The 26,240-nt window shown below is 38.4% G+C and overlaps 1 protein-coding gene across 4 annotated transcripts in view; it reads left to right on the top strand.

Annotated features, from left to right (window-relative positions):
• The first annotated feature begins 920 nt into the window (after positions 1-920).
• Positions 921-26,240, top strand: part of TSNAX (translin associated factor X) — a 37,036-nt gene continuing 11,716 nt past the window's right edge. For 3 of the 4 annotated variants that reach the window (XR_015156618.1, XM_086381292.1, XM_086381290.1), the window contains exons 1-4: positions 921-1,058; positions 1,497-1,601; positions 4,702-4,816; positions 11,191-11,321. Coding sequence is in view for 3 of the 4 variants with exons in the window: in XM_086381292.1 (XP_086237418.1) it covers positions 1,043-1,058; positions 1,497-1,601; positions 4,702-4,816; positions 11,191-11,321 (367 nt within the window). In the remaining variant the exon portion in view is untranslated. Of the gene's footprint in view, positions 1,059-1,496; positions 1,602-4,701; positions 4,817-11,190; positions 11,322-22,393; positions 23,639-26,240 lie in introns of those variants that run through there. The other variant, XM_086381291.1, reaches the window with a different exon arrangement.

Raw genomic sequence — 26,240 nt, 5'->3', positions numbered from 1 at the left:
CTGAGTCCTACCCTAGAGGATGCTGTAGCACATGTTCCTTTTGGAAAGCGACGGTGGGAGAAGGGTATCAAAGCTAATCTTTAACTGAGACTTTACTATGTGAGAAACTCTTCTGCGGTTCTTAGTGGTAACTCATTTAAGGGTCAAATAATCCTACGAGGCGGGTCCAAATTTACCCCTATTTTTCAGATGAAGAAATTGAGCTAGAGATGAATTACTTCCTTAAGGTCACACAGTCACTCAGCGACGGAGACCACTGCGAAAGCAGGCATTCCGGAGAGGAGCATAACCGAGGCCACAAGAAGAGGGAGGGAAAGGGGGAGAGGAAGGGGCGGGAGGGGGACACACAGGGGAGAAATAACCAGCAACGTCTTGCACTGATTGATATGCATATTTTCATCACTTTAGCTTCTGGCGTCACCTCCCGAAACGGAAAAGACTTCTATCTCTGCAAGGTTCAGCCTCGATAACAAAACCCTTGCAGAGGAGACGCGGGGAAGCTCCTTTCCTCATCCGCAGGTTCCCCGGCGCCGCAGAGCGGCCTCCAGCGGCGAACTACAACCCCCACTATGCACCGCGCGGGGGCCAGGGGCCCATGCGGGTGCGCACGCGAGGGTGTTCCAAAGGCGCCTTGAGAAAAAGAAAAAAAGCATACATCTTCCGTTCGCCTCCAGCCTTCACACTGCTCTCACTCTCAGAGGGCTGCAGTCGTCTTTTTTATGATTAGTTAATACGGAAAAGCGTGTAAAGTCGCTTCTGTTTTCAGGCACAACAGAGGGCAGCTGCGACAACAGCACCCGGGAGCGAGGTCCTCGGGCCAAGCGCGGGGCCGAGCCAGCGGAGGCGGGGCGGGAACGCGGCCGGAAGTGTGCGCGGGCGGAGAGAGAAGCCTGAGTGGTTGCTGGCGCGCGCTTCCGGCTAGTGCGTTAGACGTCGGCCGGCTGTACAGGGTGCCGCTGAGGGCTCTTCGGCCGCCGCCGCGCGTACCGTGCTGTCCCCCAGGCGCTTAGTCTCCTCTCTTCTCGCCGTAGGCCGTGACGACATGAGCAGCAAAGAAGGTGGCATCCTCAACAGCTTTGGGCGTGATTTATTTATTTAATCCAGGCTTTTTGTCGCATTTTCCACTTCCCACCCTTGAAAGATGCTTTCTCCCCGCGCAGACTCGGGGGGCGGCGGCCCTGGTGATTTCCCCGGCCACATGGGCCCTATTTACCTCTTTTCCTTAATCCTCGAGCCATTTTTATCTTAGTTCGGTAATTGCCCCACCTTGTTCCAGATCAGGGAACCTATTATGGGAGGTTTGGATGAGCTTAAGGTTTGGGAGGTGGGGGGGGACGGTAGGGCTGCTTTTCTGTCCGTTTGCTGAGAAAGTCTCTGCGATGACGGCCCAGGGGAGGTCTGGTTTTAAGGAAGAAAGGGGTTTACCTCTATTATGTGTTGTCAAGTCCTGGCGATGGGAGAGCCCTGTCCAACCTTTTTTTCCTTCTCTATGTAAGGATCAGGAGGGTTCAGGAAAAGGAAGCATGACAATTTCCCACATAACCAGAGAAGAGAAGGGAAGGATGTTAATTCATCTTCACCTGTGATGTTGGCCTTCAAATGTAAGTTCTCTATCATGTACACTGGTGAAGGGAAGAGAACTAAAGACGTTGTAAAAAGGATCACTTAACTATGTTATGCTTCAGTCTCAATTTTCCCGGAGGTTTTGCAGTGGTGCTCGGTGTGTCATGAAAAATTGAGATTACAAAAGTCTTGACTTTATTTTTCCCTTTTAAGTTTCACAGGTAAACATTAACATCAGACCTGCCACATAACTGAAAATTACTGTGCACCTGATACAGAAGCATACATATCAACTATATATGTACGGATATTTTAACGTGTATTGGTTTTCTTTTCTCCGCTAGGCTTTTGGAGACTTTTTGGGTTGTTTTTTTTTTTAAGATTTTTTTTAATCTGGAACATTTTTAAAGTTTTTATTGAATTCGTTATAATAACTGCTTCTATTTTATGTTTTGATCATGAGGCATGTGGGATCTCCGACCAGGCATCGACCTCACACCCTCTTCATTGCATGGTGAAGTCTCAACCACTGAACCAGGAGGGAAATGCTGTATTTTTGTTTTCACTGTATCTCTTTGCAGAGAGTGGGCACTCAAGTGCATGTAAATTATACGTGTATATTTATTCCCAGATTCTCTTTTCTCAGTATATTAACTTGGGAAAATTGTTCCTCGTTGCAAAACAAAGTATAAAACAAAATTCACATAACTCTTGTCTTCTGTCCAGCATCCTATTTTTTTTGGACACATCGTGTGGCAGGCAAGATCTTAGTTCCCCTACCTGGGATTGAATCCATGCTCCTCTGCAGTGAAATTGCAGAGACCTAACCACTGGACCAGCAGAGAATTCTCCCAGCATCCTATTCTTTATAGTTTCTGTAGTTCAGGAATCCAAGACAGGCTTAGTTACCTGTTGGTTCAGATAACTTGGAGTCATCTGAAGACATGACTTGAGTTGGAGGATCCACAACTATCAGTCACTTAGGCCTTCTGCTAGCAGCCAGCTCTGTGTTCCCCCATGTGGACCCCTCCATAGTACTACCTGAGTGTCCTTGTGTTACAGAGTTTGGCTTCCCCAGATAGAGGGAGGGAGAAGACCACAGTGCTCTTATGTCCTAATCTTGGATATCATACACGTCACTTTTGCTATAGTTTATTAGTTAGAAAAGAGGCAGTTTTAAAACTCAGCCTCACGTTTGAGAGAGAGGGAATTAGGTGCCATTTTTTGAAAGGAGGAGTATTAAGTAAATTGTGGACATATTCGAAGATTTTCATAGCACATAACAGTGATCTTAAGTGGTGTAAGACCACTACTTGTGACTGAGGAAAGAGTGTATTGATAGAGCTATATGCACAGTGGAGAAGCTGCACTGGGTCAAGTGCTCCCTGTCATGGGCTCATGCACTCCATTGCTTGTTTCCAAGCATGTTTTGCGGTCTTATGTTTCTTCCTGCCTTTGTCTTTGTAGCTCGTTAGGCCTGGAATAGCTTGTAGCTTGGTGCTCCATTGCCCCGCTGATGTACTGCTCTTCAGGCCTGGAATAGCTTCTAGCTTGGAGAAGGCAATGGCAACCCACTCCAGTACTCTTGCCTGGCATATCCCATGGACAGAAGAGCCTGGTAGGCTGCAGTCCATGGGGTTACTAGGAGTCGGACACAACTGAGTGACTTCACTGTCACTTTTCACTTTCATACATTGGAGAAGGAAATGGCAACCCACTCCAGTGTTCTTGCCTGGAGGATCCCAGGGACGGGGGAGCTTGGTGGGCTTCCGTCTATGGGGTCGCACAGAGTTGGACACGACTGAAGCGACTTAGCAGCAGCAGCAGCAGCAGCAGCTTCTAGGTTGGTGCTCCATTGCCCTGCTGATGTACTGTAGTTTTTTTAAAGACCCATTCCAAGTAGCTTCTTCCTGCTTTCCTGATTTTTTTCTATTTTTTCTCCCAAGCAAATTTGGTGACAGACATTACATTTATTGAACATCCATCCATTTACTCAAGATGTATTTATTGAACATCTGTGTTCTAGCAAGGGCTTCCCAGGCGGTGCTAGTGGTAAAGAATCTGCCAGCCTAGGCAGGAGATGCAAGAGACATAGGTTTGATCCCTGGGTCGGGAAGATTCCCTGGAGTAGGAAATGGCAACCCTCTCAGGTGTTCTTTCCTGTAAAATCCCATAGACAGAAGATCCTGTGGGGCTACAGTCCATGGGGTCTCAAAGAGTCAGGACTGAGTGACTGAACACTACTAATACTGTGTTTTCACATATGTTGATAGTGAACAAGAAAGACATAATTCCTCCTTTACTGAACCTTTTCTATATATTTATTATAGCATGATCACATTCAATTCTTTCTTTCCATCTGTCTCATACTGGACTGAGCTTGAGGATAGAAACTGCATTATTTAACTTTTTATTCAGAGTATCTAATTCACAGTGGTCATTAATATAGTCAAAATGTGAATGCATTTGATTGTCTTCAAATATTAGGCAAAATCCTAGCCTAACTATGATCTCAGTAATAAACGACCGGATGTATTTAGGCCTTTGTCAGCTGCTAATTTGGTTAATAGTTCATTTACGTTCTGAATACACTTTTGTATTCAGGTTCAAAGTATGTCTGTGGACTGCCAGACAACTTGCTAGTTCTTTGGAATGATAATTCTTCTAAAATAAAGTGATTATTAAGTAAGTGCTTTATGGGTATTTCAACAGCTAGGGCTTGAGAATTCAGAAAGTTGATGTTATGAAGGTTTAAAGCATAATTTGAAAATCCTGGTTAATTTTTTGTGAATATTTACATTGTACATGGTAAGATAATTAAAAATAACTTTACATAATTTAGTGAAGTAGTTGAAAGTATTTTTTGTAAGTAGTTATATGTGATAACAATCTCTTTATTAGAACAGATAATTTGTTACACTATATATACATCTCATTGTGAGGCTCTTGAGTGGTAAAATCTAGTTAAGGCATACCTGTATTTAAAGAAAGAATATCTTGGTTAGTAGCAGAGTTTTTGATTTCCAAGTATTTTAAAAGTAAATAAGTTGATTTTTCTCCTATATACTGACAATATTGTTTCATTATACTTTCAAATGTAGAACAAGCATGCTTATGGTCATAATAATGTGTTTTTAGCATTTCAACAGGAACTTGATGCAAGACATGACAAATACGAGAGACTTGTGAAACTTAGTCGAGATATAACTGTTGAAAGCAAAAGGACGATTTTTCTCCTCCATAGAATTACAAGGTAAGTAAATATCTTTAAATTTGTTACAGTTGGATACAGGTTGATATGTATTTTATATTTATCAGGAAGTCAGTGGGCAGTAACTAGCTGATTTTTTTTGAACACCAGGATCAAGAGGATGTTAGTAGCAGGTGGATTTTATTTTAAGAATAAACATTTTTTAAAAAATAGGAAATTTTTCTTATTTTCAGAACAGCTAAGGATTTGTCTTGTTAAGATTATTCACAGAGATAGAACTATTATTTATGAACATATTTAAACTTTAATGGTTTATTAGAGCCTATTGACATTAAAGCTTTTCTTGGATGATATGTGCAAAAATTTTAGTATTGGGTAAACATTGCATTCTGCTTATCTTCCCATTCATTTTTCAGTTCATTGGACATTGGGCTTTCTGCCTCACCGAACTGAAATTGAAATTGCCTTTGTTCACTCATATTGATAAATCTAGTATATACTCTTCTAGTGTTTTCTTATTTAATTTTTGCAGCCTGTGATAGTGTTGACTGTTTACTTCTTTGGGGGAATTCTGAAGTTCTTCCACCTTCAGCTCTGTGATGTTCTTAAACTATGACTTGACTGTTTTTCTAGGTGAAAGTATTAATTGCTCAGTCCTGTTTGACTCTTTGTGACCTCACGGACTGTAACCCACCAGGCTCCCCAGGCAAGAACACTGGAGTAGGTTGCCGTGTCCTCTTCCAGGGGATCTTTCCAACTCAGGGATTGAACCCCGTGTCTTCTTCCAGGGGATCTTTCCAACTCAGGGATCGAACCCCGGTCTCCTGCATTGCAGGCAGATTCTTTACCGTCTAAGCCACCAGGGAAGCTTAAATTCTTTGCAAGTTCCCCCACCTTCAGCTCTGTGACATTCTTTCTGTAGGACTTTATTGTTTTTCTAGGGAGCTCTGTATATTTGATAGATTTCTTTGTTGCAAATAAAAGAAGCGAACTTAAACTAGCCTAGATTAAGAGGAGGGAAGTGGAATATTTTATGAATGCAGCTGGGTATCTCCATTTTCTCATCTTGGTTTTTGTATTTCATTTGACTAGCTTTCTTTGCTTTTCTGTTCTTCATTGAGGTAGAAATCATCCATCCTGTAGCTCACAAAGAGAGATTTTTGTTATATTGCCAATTCCAAATGCCTCCAGAGGGCCAGCAAGGATTGGCTCCCCACTATGTGTCTGACAAAGTATTTAAGCAAGTCCAAGTGTAATTTATGAGCTTTTTATTATTAAAGTAGTATTGAAGTATTCTATTCACGCACAGCTTTTAAGGTAACTCTGAAATACTTGAATTTTTATTCCATTAAGTGGAAACAATTTGCCATATGTAGATTAGTGGAGTGTGGCACTATTAACCTTTTCTTTTTTATACTTGGTTCTAAAATTAGTTTTTTGCTTGTTTTTTGAACCAGTTTTCAGGTAACTTATACACACTTGAGCTTGTATTATGAAAAAAAGCAACACTGATCTGGTGAATTATGAACACTTTTTTCAATAGAATTTTCAGTTCTAAAACAATTGGCAATATTCAGCAGTTTAAAGAAATAGTAGAGCTGTAACAGGAGAATTTCATATTTTGGAGAAAACCATATTACTGTGTAACGTCATCTTATGGTTGTCTACCAAAAAATAATAAATATTCATTATAGTAAACTTAGAAAATAATAATCTTTAGAAATATTAAAAATGACAGAGAAGTTAAGGTACTGAGTGAAAGAAGTCTGAATGAAATACACTGACAGCCATTATCAGTAAGCAGATTTCGTATGTTATACTTTTTTATCCGAATTGTTTCCATATTGTCCATAACGTTTTTTGATTAGTAAACTAATAGTAAACTTCAGAAAAATTATAAACTAGAGAAAGTAAAACACTTCATGAAAGAAATCAGACAGAGTACATAAAGATAACTAAATGAGTACTTTTCATATTTTAACTATACTTTCATTTTCTTTAATAGATAAAGGCTAAAATAAATAGATAAAGGTAGATTCCACTTTCATGCATTGGAGAAGGAAATGGCAACCCACTCCAGTGTTCTTGCCTGGAGAATCCCATGGACGGAGAAGCCTGGTAGGCTGCAGTCCTTGGGGTCGCACAGAGTCGGACACGACTGAAGCGACTTAGTAGTAGTAGTAGAATAAGATATCTCTTTACCAGTGAGCTTTGGTATTTTGATCTTTTAAAAACAATTTTCCATTTTGTTTCATAATATTCTTTTATTTCTGTAGAATCTGTTATAATATTCTCTCTCATTCCTGAAGTTGTAATTTGTATCCTCTCTTTTTCCTGATCTCTCTGGCTAGAGGTTTATCAATTTTATTGATCTTAAAGGACTACTGTTGATTTCATTGATATTCTGTATGGTTTTCTGACATACTGATTTCTACTATTTCCTTCTTTGTGTGTACTTTGGATTCATTTGCTCCTTTTCTGAAGCATTTCTTAAGGTGGAAGCTGGGATCAAAGAAGAAACTGAGATCATTTCTTATTTTCTAATACAGTGCTGTCCGTTTCCCTTTTTACATCTCTAAGTACATTTTAGCCACATTCCACAAATTTTGATAAGTTGTTTTTCATTTTCATTCAGTTCAACATACTTTCTAATTTTCATTTTCATCTTTGATTTCATCTTGGGTTGTTTAGATGTTGTTTTGTTTCCAAATACTTGCGAATTTTCCAAGCGTAAATTTTTATGATTTGAATTCTTTTAAATTTACTGAAACTTGATTTTGACCGAGAATATGGTCTCTCTGGACCTTGTACACTTGAAAAGTATATGTACTCTGCTGCTGTTGGGTGTAGTGTTCTATCGTGTCAGCTAAGTCAAGTTGGTTGATGATATTGTTCAATCATCTATGACGTTTCTGATTTTTATTAACATATACTTGTTCTGTCAATTATTGAGCGATATTGAAATCTCTTGACTAATTGTGAATTTGTCTGTTTCTTTTTGCAGTTCTATCAGTTCTTGCTTGATGTATTTAAGTTCTTTCATTTGATGTATTAAATGACATTTAGGATTGTTCTGCTGGCTTGACGTGATGAATTGACCCATTATTATCATGATTATATCCCTGGAAATATTCTTTGTTTTGAAATCTGCTTTGTTATTAATAACTACTCTCATTTTCTTTCGATTACTGTTAACGGGGTATATCTTTATTCATCCTTTTATTTTTAATCTATTTATGTCTGGACTTCCCTGGTGACTTAGACAGTAAAGAATCTGCCTGCAATGCTGGAGACTGGGTTCGATCCCAAGGTCAGGAAGGTCCCTTGGAGAAGGGAATGGCAACCCACTCCAGTATTCTTGCCTGGAGAATTCCATGGACAGAAGAGCCTTGTGGCTTCAGTCCATGGGGTCACAGAATCAGGCATGACTGAGTGGCTAACACTTTAACACTGTATATATTTAAAAAGGCTTTCTTATCTTTCTTGCTTTTTAATCCATTTATCAATTTTATCTAATCTCTACCTTTTACAGAGGTGTTCAGACCATTTATATTTAATGTGATTATTGACATGGTTGGAATTCAACCTGTGATCCGTTTTCCTTTTTTTTTTTTTGCCTTATTTTGGATTGAGTATTTTTTATAATTCCATTTTTTATCTTCTTTGTTGGCTTATTAGTTGTACCTTTTTTTGTTTTTGTAGTGGTTGTTTTATGGTTTATATGACTTGTCACAGCCTGCTGTCCTTACTTTGTACAATACCATGTTAACTGAAACTTGTGCATTTCCGAAAATCATGTCTTTCCTTTGCATGGTTCTGTGGTAATAGTTACCTTGTAAATTGAGGTCACAGTGTTGATATGCACAGACTTCAGTTAACATGATGCTGTGCAGAGTAAGGACGGCTTGCATATCACTTTGCCTGTAATATATGAACCCTATATAATTCTGTTCTTTCTTTTCCATTTCACTTTTACAAGCTTGGCTGGCCTTTGTAATACTTCTGAAATACAGCTACTTCTATCTTATTTATAATCCCTATGAGTGTATACTCAGTCATGTCTGACTCTTTGTGGCCCTATGGACTGTAGCCCTCTGTGCATGGAATTTTCCAAGCAAGAATACTGGATCGGGTTGCCATTTCCTACTCAGAGGGATTTTCCCAACCCAGGGGTGGAACCTGCACTCCTGCATTGGCAGGCAGATTCATTACTACAGTGCCACCTGGCTTAGCCTATAATCCCCGTAGTATACCAGAAATGGTAAATATCTGGAAAAAGATAACTTTTTAATGAAAAAATCATATTGTTTAAGTAAAAAATAATAATTATTTTGGGGATTATTATTTTTTGGAGAAGGCAGTGGCACCCCACTCCAGTACTCTTGCCTGGAAAACCCCATGGACAGAGGAACCTGGTAGGCTGCAGTCCATGGGGTCACTAAGAGTTGGACACAACTGAGCGCCTTCACTTTCACTTTTCACTTTCATGCATTGGAGAAGGAAATGGCAACTTACTCCAGTGTTTTTGCCCGGAGAATCCCAGGGACAAGGGAGCCTGGTGGGCTGCTGTCTATGGGGTCACACAGAGTTGGACACGACTGAAGTGACTTAGCAGCAGCATTTTTACTTAAAATTTAAAAATAATATTCTTTAAATAAAAGTACTAATCCCCATAATACATTATTATTTTTAAACAGTATGATTTTTCAAGTTAAAGTTATCTTTTTCTATATATTTACCATTTCTGGTGTCCCTTATTCCTTTATTAATAGAACCATGTTTTCATCTGGCATTATTTTTCTTTTGCCTAAAGAACTTCCTTTAACACATTTTGTAGTGTCAGTGTGCCAGTGATGAATCAACTATTTCTGGTCTTGTATGGGCTCTTGAGATTATTTTGTGTGTTCACTTAGAGTGGGCCTTTTTTCAGCCTCACAAGTTCACGCTAATCGAAATTCAGCTGAAGACATGAGTAGTCCCCTTCTGTAGATCTCTGAAACTCTCTGCATGTGTGTTCTCCTTTGTTTCTTTGCCTTGCAAGTTTTAGCCATCTTGACCACTGTGAACTCCCATCTCCTCCACCTCCACTGCAGGAGACTCCCAGGGTCACCTAAGTTTCTCATGCCTACACTGTCACTTGGAAACTCTGCAGGCAGTCAGATGCAACAGTCATAGGGCACATGTCCTTTTTTTCACTCATGTCTCATGCTGTCCTATGCTGCTTGTTTCACAATGTCTGAAAACCTTTTTATTTGTTTATTTTTTACATGTTTGTTTCTCTTTAGTTGTTTATGGTGGGATGACAAATCCTGTTCATGTGCCATCTGACTAAAAGTAGACCTCTCTAGATGTCTTGTTGGTGAGGATAACTGCTTTACAATGTTGTGTTAGTTTCTGTTGTACAATAGCGTGAATCAGCTGTGAGTATACATACATCCTCTTGCTCTTGAGCCTCACTCCCACCCAACCCCAACCCACCTGTCTAGGTTGTCACAGAGCACCAAGCTGAGCTCCCTGTGCTATACAGTAGCTTCCCATTAGTTATCTCTTTTAAACATAGAAGGAAATCAGTCCTGAATATTCATTGGAAGGACTGATGCTGAAGCTGAAGCTCCGATACTTTGGCCACTTGATGCGAAGAACGGACTTATTGGAAAAGACTGTGATGCTGGGAAAGATCGAAGGCAGGAGGAGAATGGGATGACAGAGGATGAGGTGGTTAGCATCACCAACTCAATGGGCATGAGTTTCAGCAAGCTCCGGGAGTTGGTGATGGACAGGGAAGCCTGGCATGCTGTAGTCTGTGTGGTCCCAAAGAGTTGACATGACTGAGCAACTGATCTGAACTGAGTATATATATGTTAATGCTACTCTCTCAGTTTGTCCCACCATCTCCTTCCCCTGCAGCGTCCACAGTCTGTCCTCTACGTCTGCATCTCTATTCCTGCCCCGCAGATAGGTTCAGCGGTACCACTTTTCTGTACTCCATGTATATGCATTAATATACAGTATTTTTCTCTTTCTCACTCACTTTCTCACTCTGTATGACAGACTCTAGGTCCATCCACATCACTGCAAACAACCTTATTTCATTCCTTCTTATGGCTAAGTAATATGTACCACAACTTCTTTATCCCTTCATCCATATATCATTTTTATGAACATAATTTCTCTTGTAGTTATGGTTATGTTATAAATACAGCTTCTTATACTTCTTTACACTGAATATTGCGGTAAAGCATTTTCCATTTTTTAACCTATTTTTAGTAAATTATAGTTGTACTTTTGAGTTAGAAGTTTCAAGATACATAGGATATTTATTTAGCTGTGCATTTGTTGATATGTATTTTATTTCAGTTTTTCACTATCAAAACATCTGACTGATATTTTAAAAGTTCCCAATATCTTGATTGTAGTGCTCCTGATATGGAAGAAATATTGACTGAATCAGAAGTTAAATTGGATGGTGTCAGACAAAAGATATTGCAGGTAGCCCAAGAGCTCTCAGTAGAAGACATGCATCAATTCCACAGAGCCATTACTACAGGTGAGTCTAGGTTTACTTTAGTGGTAACATTTAAAAGAAAATAGTATGTTCAATGATTTATGTATGCATTGCATGAATTATAATTAACACTTAGTGAAATACTATTGGCTTTAAAAAATTGGGACTTCCGAGTAGTAATATAAAGATAATTTCTTGCTTGGCTTTATTTTCCTATGTAGTGATGATTATTGATAGATTTTGATAAAGTAATTGAGGAGACACTCTTAATAGAGAAACTTTATTCTTGAATGAGTAGAGTGTATTCAGACAGCGTGTATCTCATTCCCCACTGAGTATATTTCACTTGGGGCTCTAAGTTTCAGTCACAAAAGGTTCATGAAAAGAGGATGTATCACCTAGCCAGATGGACCAAAACATCTCATAGTGCGACTCCATATTGGGAATTCTAGGATAATACTGCTGCTGCTGCTGCTGCTGCTGCTGCTGCTAAGTCACCTCAGTCGTGTCCGACTCTGTGCGACCCCATAGAGGGCAGCCCACTAGGCTCCTCTGTCCCTGGGATTCTCCAGGCAAGAATACTGGAGTGGGTTGCCATTTCCTTCTCCAATGCATGAAAGTGAAAAGTGAAAGTGAAGTCGCTCAGTCGTGCCCGACTCTGGGTTTTATATATTCATTTAAAAAGTTTCATGGAGTATTGGATCTTGGTGATTATCACTATTTATAAATCAGTTGCACAAATGTTTAAAGTACTCTATCTGATCCTCTTCATCCTTTTCTTGTTGTGAGTTCACTGATAGGAGAGAGAACTGTATAATTCAGGCATACCCTAAAATTGGCAGAAAGACAAAGTCAAAGTTTGATTCATATTTACAGAAGTAAATGTTAAGTTGCTTTCTATCAAAGAGCTGATTCCATTGAGCTCAGGTCAGTTCAGTAGTAAGAAATGAGTTCATTTGGTATCTGTTCAATATATGTTCAGGTTTAATCTGAATATTTATCGTTTCAGCACTTGTTTTTCAGATGTCAACCTGTGGTTGTTGAAATGTCTTAATATTAGAGAAAGTGCCTGCATACATCAGTTAAAGTTGAAGATATGTTATTATAAGCTAAAGTGATAAAATAGTTTTATGAAGAGTCATTATGGTATCTTCTGAAAGGAGATACATTTCCATCCTCATAATTTATTATTTACTATCAGGGATTTATTTGATTTTTAAATTAATAGCACACATAATTTAAAAGGCTTTATGAATTCCGTTTATGTTGTCAGGCCGCACATCCTTGCATATGACAAATTTGGAAGGATTGGGAGAGAAGATCAGAGGTCATGATAGGAAGAAAGGTGAAGTGAAAGTTAAACAAGCCTCTCGAAGAAAACATATGAGAATGTCTTTATGACCTTGTAGTAGGAAAGATTTATTTTTTAAATGACAGAAGAAAGTATTAACTACTAACGGAAATTTGGATCAATTGAATTTTGTTAAAATTAAGAAATTCTCTTTATCAAAAGACATCATTAAGGAAGCAAAAAGGCAAATTGAAGTCTGAGAGATGACGTTTAAATACATACTTTAGATAGAGAACTCATATAGACTATGTGGAGAATTCCTACAAATCAATAAGAAGTCAATTTTAAAAATGGACAAAAAAAGTTGAATAGGGGCCTCAGAATGTGAATATTCAGATGACTATGAATATTCACGAAAAAGTGCTCAGCATCATTATTCACTAGAGTAGTGTAAAATGAAACCAAATGAGGTACCATTCAATCACCAGCATAACTAAATTGTAAATACTGACCATACCATTTAAAAAAACAGTTTGGCAGCATCCAGCCAAAAACCTGCGTCTACCGTATGATTACTTCTGAGTATGTACCTGAGAAAAGTGAGGATTATATCACCAAAAAACATGTGCAGGAGACCTCAGAACAGCTATAATCATAATATCCTGAAAGTGAAAGATCAGCAGGTCAGTGGGTACGCTGTGGTGTAGTTGTCCAGTGCAGTACTAGGTAGCATTAGAAATGGTTAAAGGTGTGCAGCATCAAATACGGATTTCTCATTCTGTTGGACAAAATAAGCAGACACAAAAGAGTATCTAACTGTATAATTCCATTTATGTGAAGTTCAGAGAGGCGTAATTAATCTAGAGATGTTGATTTGCTTCATTTGGCCCAGTAGGTCCTTCATTGATCAATGAGTAAAGTATGAGGAAAGGCTTTAAATAAGAGCAAGGACCACATGGATAGTGACACACAGAATGTTACTTAAGAAGTCATGCTTGGCTTTGAGAACAAAACCGAGGAATGGGGGGAAAAGGCAAAGGGGACATTTCATTGGATCAGTAGAGTGTTTCTTAAATCAGGAAGGAAGCACTAATTCTTGGGAAAAGTTTAGTTGGGGCATTAGTAAGAATGGAGGAATCTTTCTTCAGATAGTCCCACTTCAAGATCACTGAGGATTATGAATTATTAAATCATAGTCATAGGATTATGAATTTTATGACGATTAGTGCTTATAAGCACTATATTTCATTTAGGGCTTCCCTAGTGGCTGCCCACAATGTGGGAGACCTGGGTTCAGTCCCTGGATTGGGAAGATCCCCTGGAGGAGGGCGTGGCAACCTACTCCAGTATTCTTTCCTGGAGAATCCCGTGGATAGAGGAGCCTGGTGGGCTACAGTTCATGGGGTCACAAAGAGTCAGACACGACTGAGTGACTAAGTACATATTCCATTTAAGACCTTTGTTTATGATTTGTATGTTTTGAGATTACCTACTCATGAATTAAATATCTAAGGATTCTCTGTATCTCACTTTTCTTTAGGAAGTCTTTAAAATAAAATGAGGTCCTTTAAATTGATGCAGTAAAGATTTATTTCTTTAAAGTTAAGGAATAAAACAGTCAAGAGAAGTGTCTGGGACTTAAAAATTTGCTCATAGATATTTTACTTGATAAAATAAGTTTATTTCTAATTAGAGTAGCAGTAACAATGTGATGCTTATGAATAGCTTGCTGCTTGTAATTGTTAAATGCTTGTTTTGGTGTTACTCCAAATAGTTGTTCTTTTGACTTGAAGATAAAACAATTCTGGCATTGAACTAAAGGAGTTCCGTGCTTTTCCTCATTAAGAATAGTGCTAATGGCACGCAGAGCATTTCCCTGAGGGATACTTGTGTGAGCTCAAGCATTGAGTATCCTACTAATAACTGAACAACAACAAAAAGTTAGGTCTGTTTTCTACACATTTCTTATCAGAGTACATTACAGATTGTCCCAAGGGATTGTTAAACAAATGACAAATAATTAGTTACTTGAAATAAATCACTTAAAACTTTTTGGTGCCCTGTCATATTTTTAGTTTTTTTTTTTTTTTTTTTCCTCTTGTTGAAAAATTAACAGTTGGGGGAAATGTCCTCCATCTCAAAGAAAAAAATATTTTTTTGGTTTAATTTATATCATTGTGATAATATTAAAAATTGTCATTTAATTTTGAGACCATCCTAGTGCAGAAAACTTAAGTTCAGACACTAACTAATATTTCAGTTCTCTTGTCCGAGAATGCGAATGATGGGTTGAGTGAGTGTTTTGGGCCAGCTACAGATATTTTTTAAAACTGTTGTTCTTTATATATTAAATATTTATGTTTATGTGACCTTTACAGTATCCCTGAGTCATAAATATTTTTACCACTTCATAAGTGGGGAAATTGAGACTTATAAGAGTTAAGCAACTTGTTCAAGGTCATAAGCTAGTAAGTGGTACCACTGCTTGCGTATTGTGTGGATTTAATTTACCTGTTGAACTTGAGAACCTTACCCCAACTAAAGGCTTTATATTGCTTAAATTTCTCTTTGCCCAAATATGAAGGTTTTTCTTAAATAAACCAGGACACATTATAACTCTTGTGTTGCTATTTTTCCCCCATAGCACTTAACAACTTTGACATACTCTCTAATCTCCTTATTTATTATGTTTCTTTATTGTTTCTCTTCCTCTACTAGAATGTGGACTCTTAGTTTCTACAAAAAGTTTCTTGTTATTGTTAACTGATGTATCCCAGACACTTAATAGCTGTTTGATAAATGTTGACAGAATGAAGAGCAAAAGTATTTTAAAAGGGCTTTTTTGTTCTTGTTGTTCAGCCAAATCTTTTATCTAATGATTTGCTTTTGCAGATTTTTGTTTGACTGTTTTTTGTTGCTTCCAAAAGGAAACATGTTTCCAGGGGCTGTTGCTTAGATACAATACAAAAATAGGATCAATATTAGTCTTTGCAGACATTCTAAAGCTTATATCAGTGCAGAAAAATTTGATATCGTTTCAGTATATTAGCACAATTGAGACAGCTTAGTGAAAAAGTAAACATGAAGACATGAAGATCTGCAAGCTTTTGGAATAAATAATGGAAGAATTAGTGAAGGGAGAGAGATACAGCTACACATTGCATTTTTCTTTTTGTGAGATTTTTGTATGCAGAGATGTTAGTTCAGGTCCTTTACCTGAACTAATGGGAATGAAGCGTCCCATTCATTCACGGGAAACAAATGGATAAACTTACGGTATTTTGGTGGCTTAACAAAATAGGAATCATTTCTTTCTCATATGAAGTCCAGGCTTTGCAATGGTGGTTTGAGTGTGCTCTGCCTACTTAGTCATTCATAGACCCAGGATCTTGGGGCTCTGATATTACCAGTATGTGGTTTCCAAGATGAGCCAGGACATCAACATACAGCTGGCAGGTTGTGGAAAGGATGAGTACAGAGTCATGCCTGAGGTTTTTATGGCCAGCTCTTGAAATGGCATCCATCACTGGTGCCCACATTTTATTGGCCAGTTACATGTCCACACCTAACTTCAAGGAAGAATGGGAAATATGCCCTCTGTGCCAAAGACAATGAAATATGTTTGATGGATAGTTAATTTTTCTTTGCCCAGTTCAATAATTTGATGTCCATTTGGTTTAGTGGGAAATCCAGGCATATGCATGTTGATAGATTTATGTTTTTTTTTTCATGTATTTTAATTTGGTTTGAAAGCATTCATTTGCCTAATGTGAAAATAATTTTAAAACTGAAAGAGACATTGGAAGACATCTTGTGCTACCACCTCATTTTGTAAATGAGCTTAGAGATGGTATTGGAATTGGCATCTGACTTGTTTATTTACCCTGATAAACTTTTTATACTAACTCACTTTGCTAATTAGTATTTGGTACTTTACACTGTAATTGTTTTCTGCAAAGCCAGCAGCTTTTATTTGATGATCTTAGATCCTATATCTGGTTAAAGAGTCTCACTTCCTTTTGTTTTACATAGATAAAATATTTTAATATTAATACATTTTATTACATTTATTTAATAAAAAGTTTTAATTACATAAAAATACGTAGTTTAAATTTGCATTAAAATGTGAGATGATTCAGGGTACATTTCTTGTGACTACTTTGATTACAATTGTTTATATCATACTACAAACTTTCGCGGTGAGTCCTGTGACCGTGAGAAAATCTCTCATAGGCATTTTCTGGGTCAGAGACTGTTTGTGACCATTCTTTTAAGGTAGATGTTGGATGCACACTACTTAGACTGTCCAAGTGTAGGCAGGTCTTTTCACCTAGTTTCTCTTTTCATCTCTGAACATTCTTACTGCTTTTCTGAAATCCTGTTTCATCAAGTTACTCTTAACATCTATCAGTTGGTAAGGCTTGGGGTGGGAATGCTAAGTAGGAAGCATGGATGAGACAACTTCCTACTCAGTTTGAACATGCATGCACCAAGTCAGAGATGTCCTTATTCCAACAATAGTGTCCCTTAAAGTAATTTATTATTACTTCTTAATATGATAGTGCACATTGAGCTAGGGTAACATTTTGAAAGAACAGTGGCCTCTAAACTATGAGCTAATGCATTGGAAGGAAGAAAGAAAAACCCTGAAAACCATTGCTTTGTTTAAGGAAGTTTTAAATATTGTCTTATACAGTCAGGAAAAGCAAGACTTGGAGCTGACTGTGGCTCAGATCATGAGCTCCATATTGCAAAACTCAGGCTTAAATCGAAGAAAGTAGGAAAAATCCCTGGACCATTCAGGAATGACTTAGATGAACTCCCTCATGACTAACAATGGAGGTGACAAATAGATTCAAGGGATTAGATCTGGTCAACAAAGAGCCTGAAGAACTGCAGATGGAGGTTCATGACACTGTGCAGGAGGCAGCGACCAAAACCGTCTCAAAGCCACAGAAATACGAGAAAGCAGAGTGGTGGTCTGGGGAGGCTTTACATATAACTGAGGAAGAAGGAGAAGCAAAAGGCAAGGGAAAAAGGAAGAAATACACCCAACTGAATGCGGAGGTCCAGAGAATAGCATGGCGAGATAAGGCCTTCTTTTTTAATTTAATTTTATTTTAGTTTTTAACTTACTTTACAATATTGTATTGGTTTTGCCATACATCAACATGAATCTGCCACGGGTGTACACATGTTCCCCCTCCTGACCCCCCTTCCTAACAAGGCCTTCTTAAATGAACAATGCATAGAAATAGAAGAAAACAATAGAATGGAAAAGACTAGAGATCTCTTCAAGAAAATTGGAGATAACAAGGGAATATTTCATGCAAGGATGGGCATGATAAAGGATAGAAACAGTAAGGATCTAACAAAAGCATAAGAAATAAGAAGAGATGGCAAGAATACACAGAACTATACAAAAAAAGTCTTAATGACCCTAATGTGTGGTCACTCATCTAGAGCTGGACATCATGGAGTGTGTGAAGACAAGTGAGCCCTAGGAAGCATTACTATGAGCAAATCTAGTGGAGGTGATGGAATTCCAGCTGAGCTATTTAAATCCTAAAAGATGATGCTGTTAAAGTGCTGCACACCATACACAAAAATAAACTCAAAATGGATTAAAGATCTAAACGTAAGACCAGAAACTATAAAACTCCTAGAGGAGAACATAGGCAAAACACTCTCTGACATACATCACAGCAGGATCCTCTATGACCCACCTCCCAGAATATTGGAAATAAAAGCAAAAATAAACAAATGGGACCTAATTAAACTTAAAAGCTTCTGCACATCAAAGGAAACTATAAGCAAGGTGAAAAGACAGCCTTCAGAATGGGAGAAAATAATAGCAAATGAAGCAACTGACAAACCACTAATCTCAAAAATATACAAGCAACTCCTACAGCTCAATTCCAGAAAAATAAACAACCCAATCAAAAAATGGGCCAAAGAACTAAATAGACATTTCTCCAAAGAAGACGTACAGATGGCTAACAAACACATGAAAAGATGCTCAACATCACTCATTATCAGAGAAATGCAAATCAAAACCAGTATGAGGTACCATTTCACGTCAGTCAGAATGGCTGCGATCCAAAAGTCTACAAGCAATAAATGCTGGAGAGGGTGTGGAGAAAAGGGAACCCTCTTACACTGTTGGTGGGAATGCAAACTAGTACAGCCACTATGGAGAACAGTGTGGAGATTCCTTAAAAAACTGGAAATGGAACTGCCTTATGACCCAGCAATCCCACTACTGGGCATACACACTGAGGAAACCAGAATTGAAAGAGACACGTGTACCCCAGTGTTCATCGCAGCACTGTTTATAATAGCCAGGACATGGAAGCAACCTAGATGTCCATCAGCAGATGAATGGATAAGAAAGCTGTGGTACATATACACAGTGGAGTATTATTCAGCCATTAAAAAGAATGCATTTGAATCAGTTCTAATGAGGTGGATGAAACTGGAGCCTATTATACAGAGTGAAGTAAGCCAGAAAGAAAAACACCAATACAGTATACTAACGCATATATATGGAATTTAGAAAGATGGTAACAATAACCGTGTATACGAGACAGCAAAAGAGACACTGATGTCTAGAACAGTCTTTTGGACTCTGTGGGAGAGGGAGAGGGTGGGATGATTTGGGAGAGAGGCATTGAAACATGTATAATATCATATGAAACGAGTCACCAGTCCAGGTTCGATGCACGATACTGGATGCTTGGGGCTGGTGCACTGGGACGACCCAGAGGGATGGTATGGGGAGGGAGGAGGGAGGGGGGGTCAGGATGGGGAACACGTGTATACCTGTGGCAGATTCATGTTGATATATGGCAAAACCAATACAATATTGTAAAGTTATAAAATAAAATAAATTAAAAGAAAAAATAAAGTGCTGCACTCAAGGTATCAGCAAATTTGGAAAACCCAGAAGTGGCCACAGAATGGAAAAGGTCAGTTTTCATTCCAGTCCCAAAGAAGGGCAACGCCAAGGAATGTTAAAACTACTATAATGTCATTTCATATGCTAGTAAGGTTATGCTCAAAATCCTTCAAGCTAGACTTCAACAGTTCATAAACCAAGAACTCCGGATGTACAAGCTGAGTTTTTGAAGAGGCAGAGGAACCAGAGATCAAATTGCCAACATGCGTTGGATCGTGGAGGAAAAAGGGGAGCTCCAGAAAAACATCTGCTTCATTGACTAAAGCCTTTGACTGTGTGGATCACAACAAACTGTGGAGAATTCTTTAAGAAATGAGAGTACCAGACCACCTTACCTGTCCATTGAGCAACCTGTATGTGGGTCAAGAAGCATCAGTGAGAATCGAACATGGAACAACTGACTGGTTCCAAATTGGGAAAGGAGTGCAATGAGGATGTATATTGTCTCCCTGCTTATTTAACTTCTGTGTACAGAGTGCATCGTGTGAAATGCCAGTCTGGGTGAATTGCAAGCTGGAATCAAGATTGCCAGCAGAAATATCAACAAACTCAGATAATGCAGATGATACCACCCTAATGACAGAAGGTGGCAGAGAGTGAAGAGGAACTAAAGAGCCCCTTGATGAAGGTGAAAGAAGAGACTGAAAAAGCTGGCTTAAAACAACATTCAAAAGACTAAGATCATGGTATCCAGTCCCATCACTTAATGGCAAATAGATAGGGAAGAAGTAGGAATAGTGACAGATTTTATTTTCTTGAGCTCCAGAATCACTGCAGATGGTGACTACAGCCATGAAATTAAAAGACGCTTGCTCCTTGGAAGGATAGCTATGACAAACCTAGACAGCATATTAAAAAACAGAGACGTCACTTTGCTGGTGGAGGTCCGTATAGTCAAAGGAATGGGTTTTCCACTAGTCATGTATGGATACGAGAGCTGGAGCATGAAGAAGGCTGAGTGCCAAAGAATTGATGCTTTTGAACTGTGGTACTGGAGAAGACTCTTGAGAGTCCCATTGTCAGCAAGAAGATCAAACCAGTCAATCCTAAAGGAAATCTACCCTGAACACTCATTGCTGAAGCTGAAGCTCCAAAAGACCCTGATACTGAGAAAGATTGAAGGAAAAAGGGAGAGGGGACGGTAGAGGATGAAATAGTCAGATAGCATCATTGACTCAGTGGAAATGAATTTGAGCAAACTCTGGGAGATAGTGGAGGAAAGAGGAGCCTGGTGGGCTGTAGTCCATGAGGTCACAGAGTCAGACACGACTTAGAGACTGAACAGTAACGGCAACAACAAAATATTGTTCTAACAAAAGTTAATGCCCAGCATTCTTATTTTAATAATTCCCACTTCAGTTTAATTCGGTAGTTACAGAGGGCTCTTGTGCCAGACACTGACATACTATTTCATATAAAACCTACAATGTAGGTAGATGTTTGTATTTTACAATGAGGGAATTGAAGTGCAGCAACTTACTAGGCTTCCAGTAGTTTATACACCTGGTAAGAGACCAGTTTGACTTTTGGACCTCAGATATCCTCACTGCAAGTCTGCTTTCCCTTATGATTTTATCATATTTATTTGGGAGGAAGGCTGGAGGCAGGGAGGTGAGTCAGGAGGCTCTGGCAGTCATTCCTGGTGTGGAGTTAGGACGTCTCCATTTTGTCTTAGCAGTGGGGAGGAAGAGGAAAGGGCATGTTCTTAGAATATGGCCTTTTTAAAAAGTACAAAGAAAAGGGAATAAACTAGGAAAACCTTTAGGTTTCTGGTTTGGCCAGCTGGTTAAGCACGGATGTTATTTATTAAGAGATGGAAGACAAATTGAGTTTTGGATGTAGTTAATATGGCACCCAAACAGTTTCCTAATGGGTTTAGAGACTCGGGGTGCAGTCACAGCCATGGAGGTATCAGTTATAAGCTATACTTGCATTTATAGACAAGGATAAAATGGTCCAAAGTAAGCGTAGAGTCAGAAGAAAGCCAAAGACCTATGGAGTCTTAACTGAAGGAAATAGAATAGAATATTTGATGGACTAGGATCCCAGTAGCAGAAGCCTGTCTCCTCAGGTTGCAGTAACAGGTTGTGAGGTCAGTTCAGGGAACCTTGGTTTGTGTGAGACACACTCCTGGAGGAGAGGGGAGCAGCTGTTTCACACAGAGGAAGGGGTCTGGGGAGGGGACTCTGCCCTGGGTCCTAGCAGACAATCAAAGGACACACACCCAAATGACATCATGTGCTTCCTTTCTTTTCTCCTCTGCTCTCTTCATCCTCCAGTGGTTAAAAGAGAGTGAATGATGAGAACGGAGCAGAGGTTTGATGACCGATAGGGAGATATAGCGGACATGGAGGCAGGCCTGGAAGTCCCACATGGGCAGGATCCCCAGTCACCTAGTGACCATCATTTTAGTGGAAGAAGTCATGGGAAAAGTTTGATGATGTTCCCAATATCAATCATGGCTCATTTAGCTGAAAGACAAATCAAATGAAAGATCACCCTAACAACATCTGAAAATCAAGAAATGACTGAAGAATTATCAGGATGGTTTGATGGATTGTTTATGATGTATCTTAAATCACTTGAGAAGCAGGTTTTATAATACATGTATTTTAATATTGTAAGGGAATAAAAGAATATATTTAAAATTCTAGGTTTATATTGATAATAATTTATACTCCTGTTAAAATATTTTGACTATCACTCCAAAGGACAAGTGAGTTCAAAGTGCTGACAAGAATTGTTGCAGGGAGTATTATAGCGATTGCAATAGGAAAAGGGTCTGATCCTCTCCCAGGATCCCAGAGTCCGCTCTAGGGGATTCAGAAGCTCTCAAGATTGCTATTAACTTTTCTGTTCATTCAGATTTGCTTTTAACAGATAAAATTTACTCAGTGAGGTGAAGCAGAGAAAGAGACTTTGCTGCAAAAGCGACCTGGGCTTCTTTGTTGGGGAACTGTAACAGCTGCATGGACTGCTTTGAAAATTAAATGGTATATGTTCGTGGAAAGCATTTTTTACTCTGGGACATAACTGTTAACAAAAGTTCTCTCTCTTCCCTGTGGAATTTAGCAAAATTAATCTGTAATAGTATGCTAAATCCTAAAATTTATTTTCATTTTAGGTAAAAACTCAGTAATACCAATTTGCCCAACATACACTCTTCAGTGCTAAAGTAAAAGCCTTGCTCAGATAGACAAAAATCCCAATTAGTGGATTTGCATTTGTTTTACTGTTGGTAGTACATATTTATTATCTGTATACAAGTTACATGTTTGAGAATACATTTTATTAGCAGAGTGGCCTGTGAATCAAACTTAGATGTAATTTTACTTTAATGTTTCAGTGATCTGGTAAAGGTAACTTTTGAAAAAACTCAGGTTGTACTCTTTAAAATAGCTATAAGTGCCATTTTAAAGATTGAGATATAATTTGTGTATCATAAAATTAACCTTTTTAAATTGTACAGTTCAGTGATCTTTAGCGTAACCACAAGGTTGTGCAGCTATCATCACTAGCTAATACCAGAATATTTTCATCATCCCTAAAGGACACCCCTTACCCATTGGCAGTCATTCCCTATCTACCTTTCCTCACCCCAAGGCAAGCACTAATCTGCTTTCTGTCTACATGGATTTGCCTGTTCTAGACATCTCATAGAAACAGAATCATACGGTGTGTGGCCTTCTGTGTCTGAATTCTTCACTTAGCATAATGTTTCAAGGTTAATCTATGTCATTGCCTCAATCAGCACTTTCTTTTTTATGGCTGAATAGTATTTCATTGGGCATATATACTACATTTTGTTTATCCATTCATTAGTTTTTGGACATTTGAGTTGTTTCTGCTTATGATTATTGTTAATGATACTGTTATGAATGTTCGTATAAGTCTTTGTGTGAACACGTGCTTTCAGTTCTCTTGGGCGTATACCCAAGAGGAATTGCTGGGTCAAATGTCAGTATTCTGTAACACTAGATGCTTGGAAAGAAAGTTGAGATTTGTAGTTTGAGTTATGATGAAATTACTCTATGATTTTTGATGGAGATTTGGGTGGAATGTATATTGCTTAAATATTATAAGAATAAATAAAAATAATCAGAAGCCTTTCATTGGGTTTCCTTGTACATGTTCTCATAGAAAAAGATGGAAAATAACAAATTACATAAAAGCAACCTACAGACTTCTCTCTTACTGGCAGCTGATTTTGTAAATAATTCTAATTGGATTTCATCCAAGGCAGAAGCAGAAGGGGAAGGCATTGTTTGATAGAATATGGCAGTAGATTGAAAATTTTCACCTTGGGGATTATTCACTGGAAATAGCGGATGTCCTTTTCATCAAGTTGAAACATAACTTGTTTAAACATCCTTTTACCTTGGGGCCAGACGTCCTTGAACTTTCTCTATGGTATATATTGAAATCTAATTTCTGTGGAGTAGAAGTTGGTTCCCTTATCTCTGAGGTGACTTAATCAAACACGTCACAAGGACAACTTAAATAATGACTTTAGATAAACTTGAAAATGTAATATTTGACAGCCACCCACCTTAATAGAGATTAATACCACAGATGAATTTTTAGGGCTCTTATTCCATATCCTTTTTTTCCTGTATGAAAATAAATCAGATAAGCCCTCTAATTCTGAACTTCATCGGTTTAAACTCTATACGTTTGTAAGAATATGTCTTTCTTAGTGGACTTAAATCCAAAGTACTATAGATAAAGGACAATTAGATAGTTCTAAACATTTGAATACCAAATGCCAATATTTTTGTCAAAACACTTGAGTTTCATAAAGCTATTGAGGAGGAACAGCCATTATAAATTGCATTAGAAGCAGTTTACTAAGCATTTGAGTCTGTTTTGTATATGAAGTACTATCGTGGGGAATGGAGGAAGGAGCAGAGTTGTATCAAAGGGAGGATTCTTGTCTTCATAGTTCTAGGGTGTAAAATAGGTGATCATGCAAAGCCTACTGAAGCATTTAATTGAAGTATAAGCTTTATGTAGTAGGTTTGAAGAAATGAGTGCTACCTTGATTAGAATGTATCAGAACATTTAACTCTTTTTACAGGTAAAAAAGATTTGAGAGAGAGCAACATAGGCACAGACTAGCACAGAACTGTGAAAGAATATAGTATCAGAGGCAAGAGAACAGGTAAATGAAGCATGGAGAAAAACTGACCTAGGGGTTTAGTGGGGGAAAATGTGAGAAAAAATGGGTATGTTTTACATGGAGTTGAATAAGGTAAAGTGGGAAGGGCTTGAATTTACTCCTTAAGTGGTCTGAGTGGATTTCTAGCCACAGTTAGTTCATCCATAAAGTAAGAATAGTAATACAGCCATGTAAAGTTACAGTGAGCTTTGAAAACGTGGATGTGTAGACTACCAGATACATTATCTTATATTGACACTTGACTTAGACACTACCAATGTTTTTTTTATATATTTTAAAAGATTTTTGTTGGAGACTTCTGAGTATATACCCAAAAGAATCGGAAGCAGGAATCAAGCAGATATTTGTACACTCATCATCATAGCACTGTTAGTCACCATACCTGAAAGGCGGAAGCAACTCAGGTGTCCATTGATGGGTAAATAGATAAAATTTGGTATATTCGTGCAGTAGAGTATTGTTTGGCCTTATAAATTGGAAAGGAAGGGCATTCTGACACACGCTACAACACAGCTAAATGCTCAGTGAGAGAAGCCAGTCACAAAGGGACAAATACCATTTGTTGTTTAGCTGCTCAGGCGCATCCAACGCTTTTGCGACCCCATAAACTGCAGCCTGCCAGGCTCCTCTGTCCATGGGATTTCCCAGGCAAGAATACTAGTGTGGGTAGCCATTTCTTCTCCAGGGGATCTTCCTGACCCAGGGATCCAATCTACGTCTCCTGCCTTGGCAGGCAGATTCTTTACTACTGAGCCAACAGGAAAGTCCGACAAATACCATATGATTCCATTTATATGAGGTACCCAGAGGAGCTGAATTCATAGAGACAAAGTAGAATACTGGTGGTTAGAGGCTGAAAGAGAGGGAATGAGAAGTCATTTAATGGGCATAGGGATTCAGTATTTTGTTTTTGTTTGTGTGTGTGTTTTGAGGGGCCAAACCATGTGACTTTGTGGGATCTTAGTTCACTGACCAGAGTTCGAACCTGAGCCCTCAGCAGTGAAAACATGGAATCCTAACCACTGGACCTCCAGGGAATGCCCAGTGGTGGGAATTGGTTGCAGAGCAAAGTCAGTGCACTTAATGCAGCACACCTGTACACTTAAAAATGGTTGAAATGTTTAATTTTATGTTCTTTACCCTGTTTGGTGAATTATATTTTTTTATGTGCATTTATTCATAAAATGGCAAAATTTTAGCAACATCATTCAGGGAAGTGCTTTGTTCTAGAGGCAAATGGCATTCCTGTTCAGTTGCCACATAATTTGGTTTCACTAAGATGAATTTTTTTTGATATTTCAATAGGAAGAATAGTTCATACCAGTCTAAATTTGAGAAGTACCACAAAGATCATGGTGTCTAGTACTTTTGTTTTATAGTTGAGACATAGTCCAGGAAGTTGGTTGTACTTAGTTGATTTTATTAACTACAAGTCATTTTTAAAAATCATTCATTAAAATAAATTTCCATGATTTGAATTGGCTCATGTGAATAAAACAATTCTACAACTAATGAATTCAGCCAGGTATCTTT

Source organism: Bos grunniens, chromosome 28 (assembly GCF_055505025.1).
Source record: "Bos grunniens cultivar Pamir isolate PY7600 chromosome 28, Bosgru_T2T1.0, whole genome shotgun sequence".
Taxonomy (NCBI): domain Eukaryota; kingdom Metazoa; phylum Chordata; class Mammalia; order Artiodactyla; family Bovidae; genus Bos; species Bos grunniens.
The sequence above is the reverse complement of the archived record's forward strand: the minus strand, read 5'-3'. Positions and strand labels throughout refer to the sequence as shown.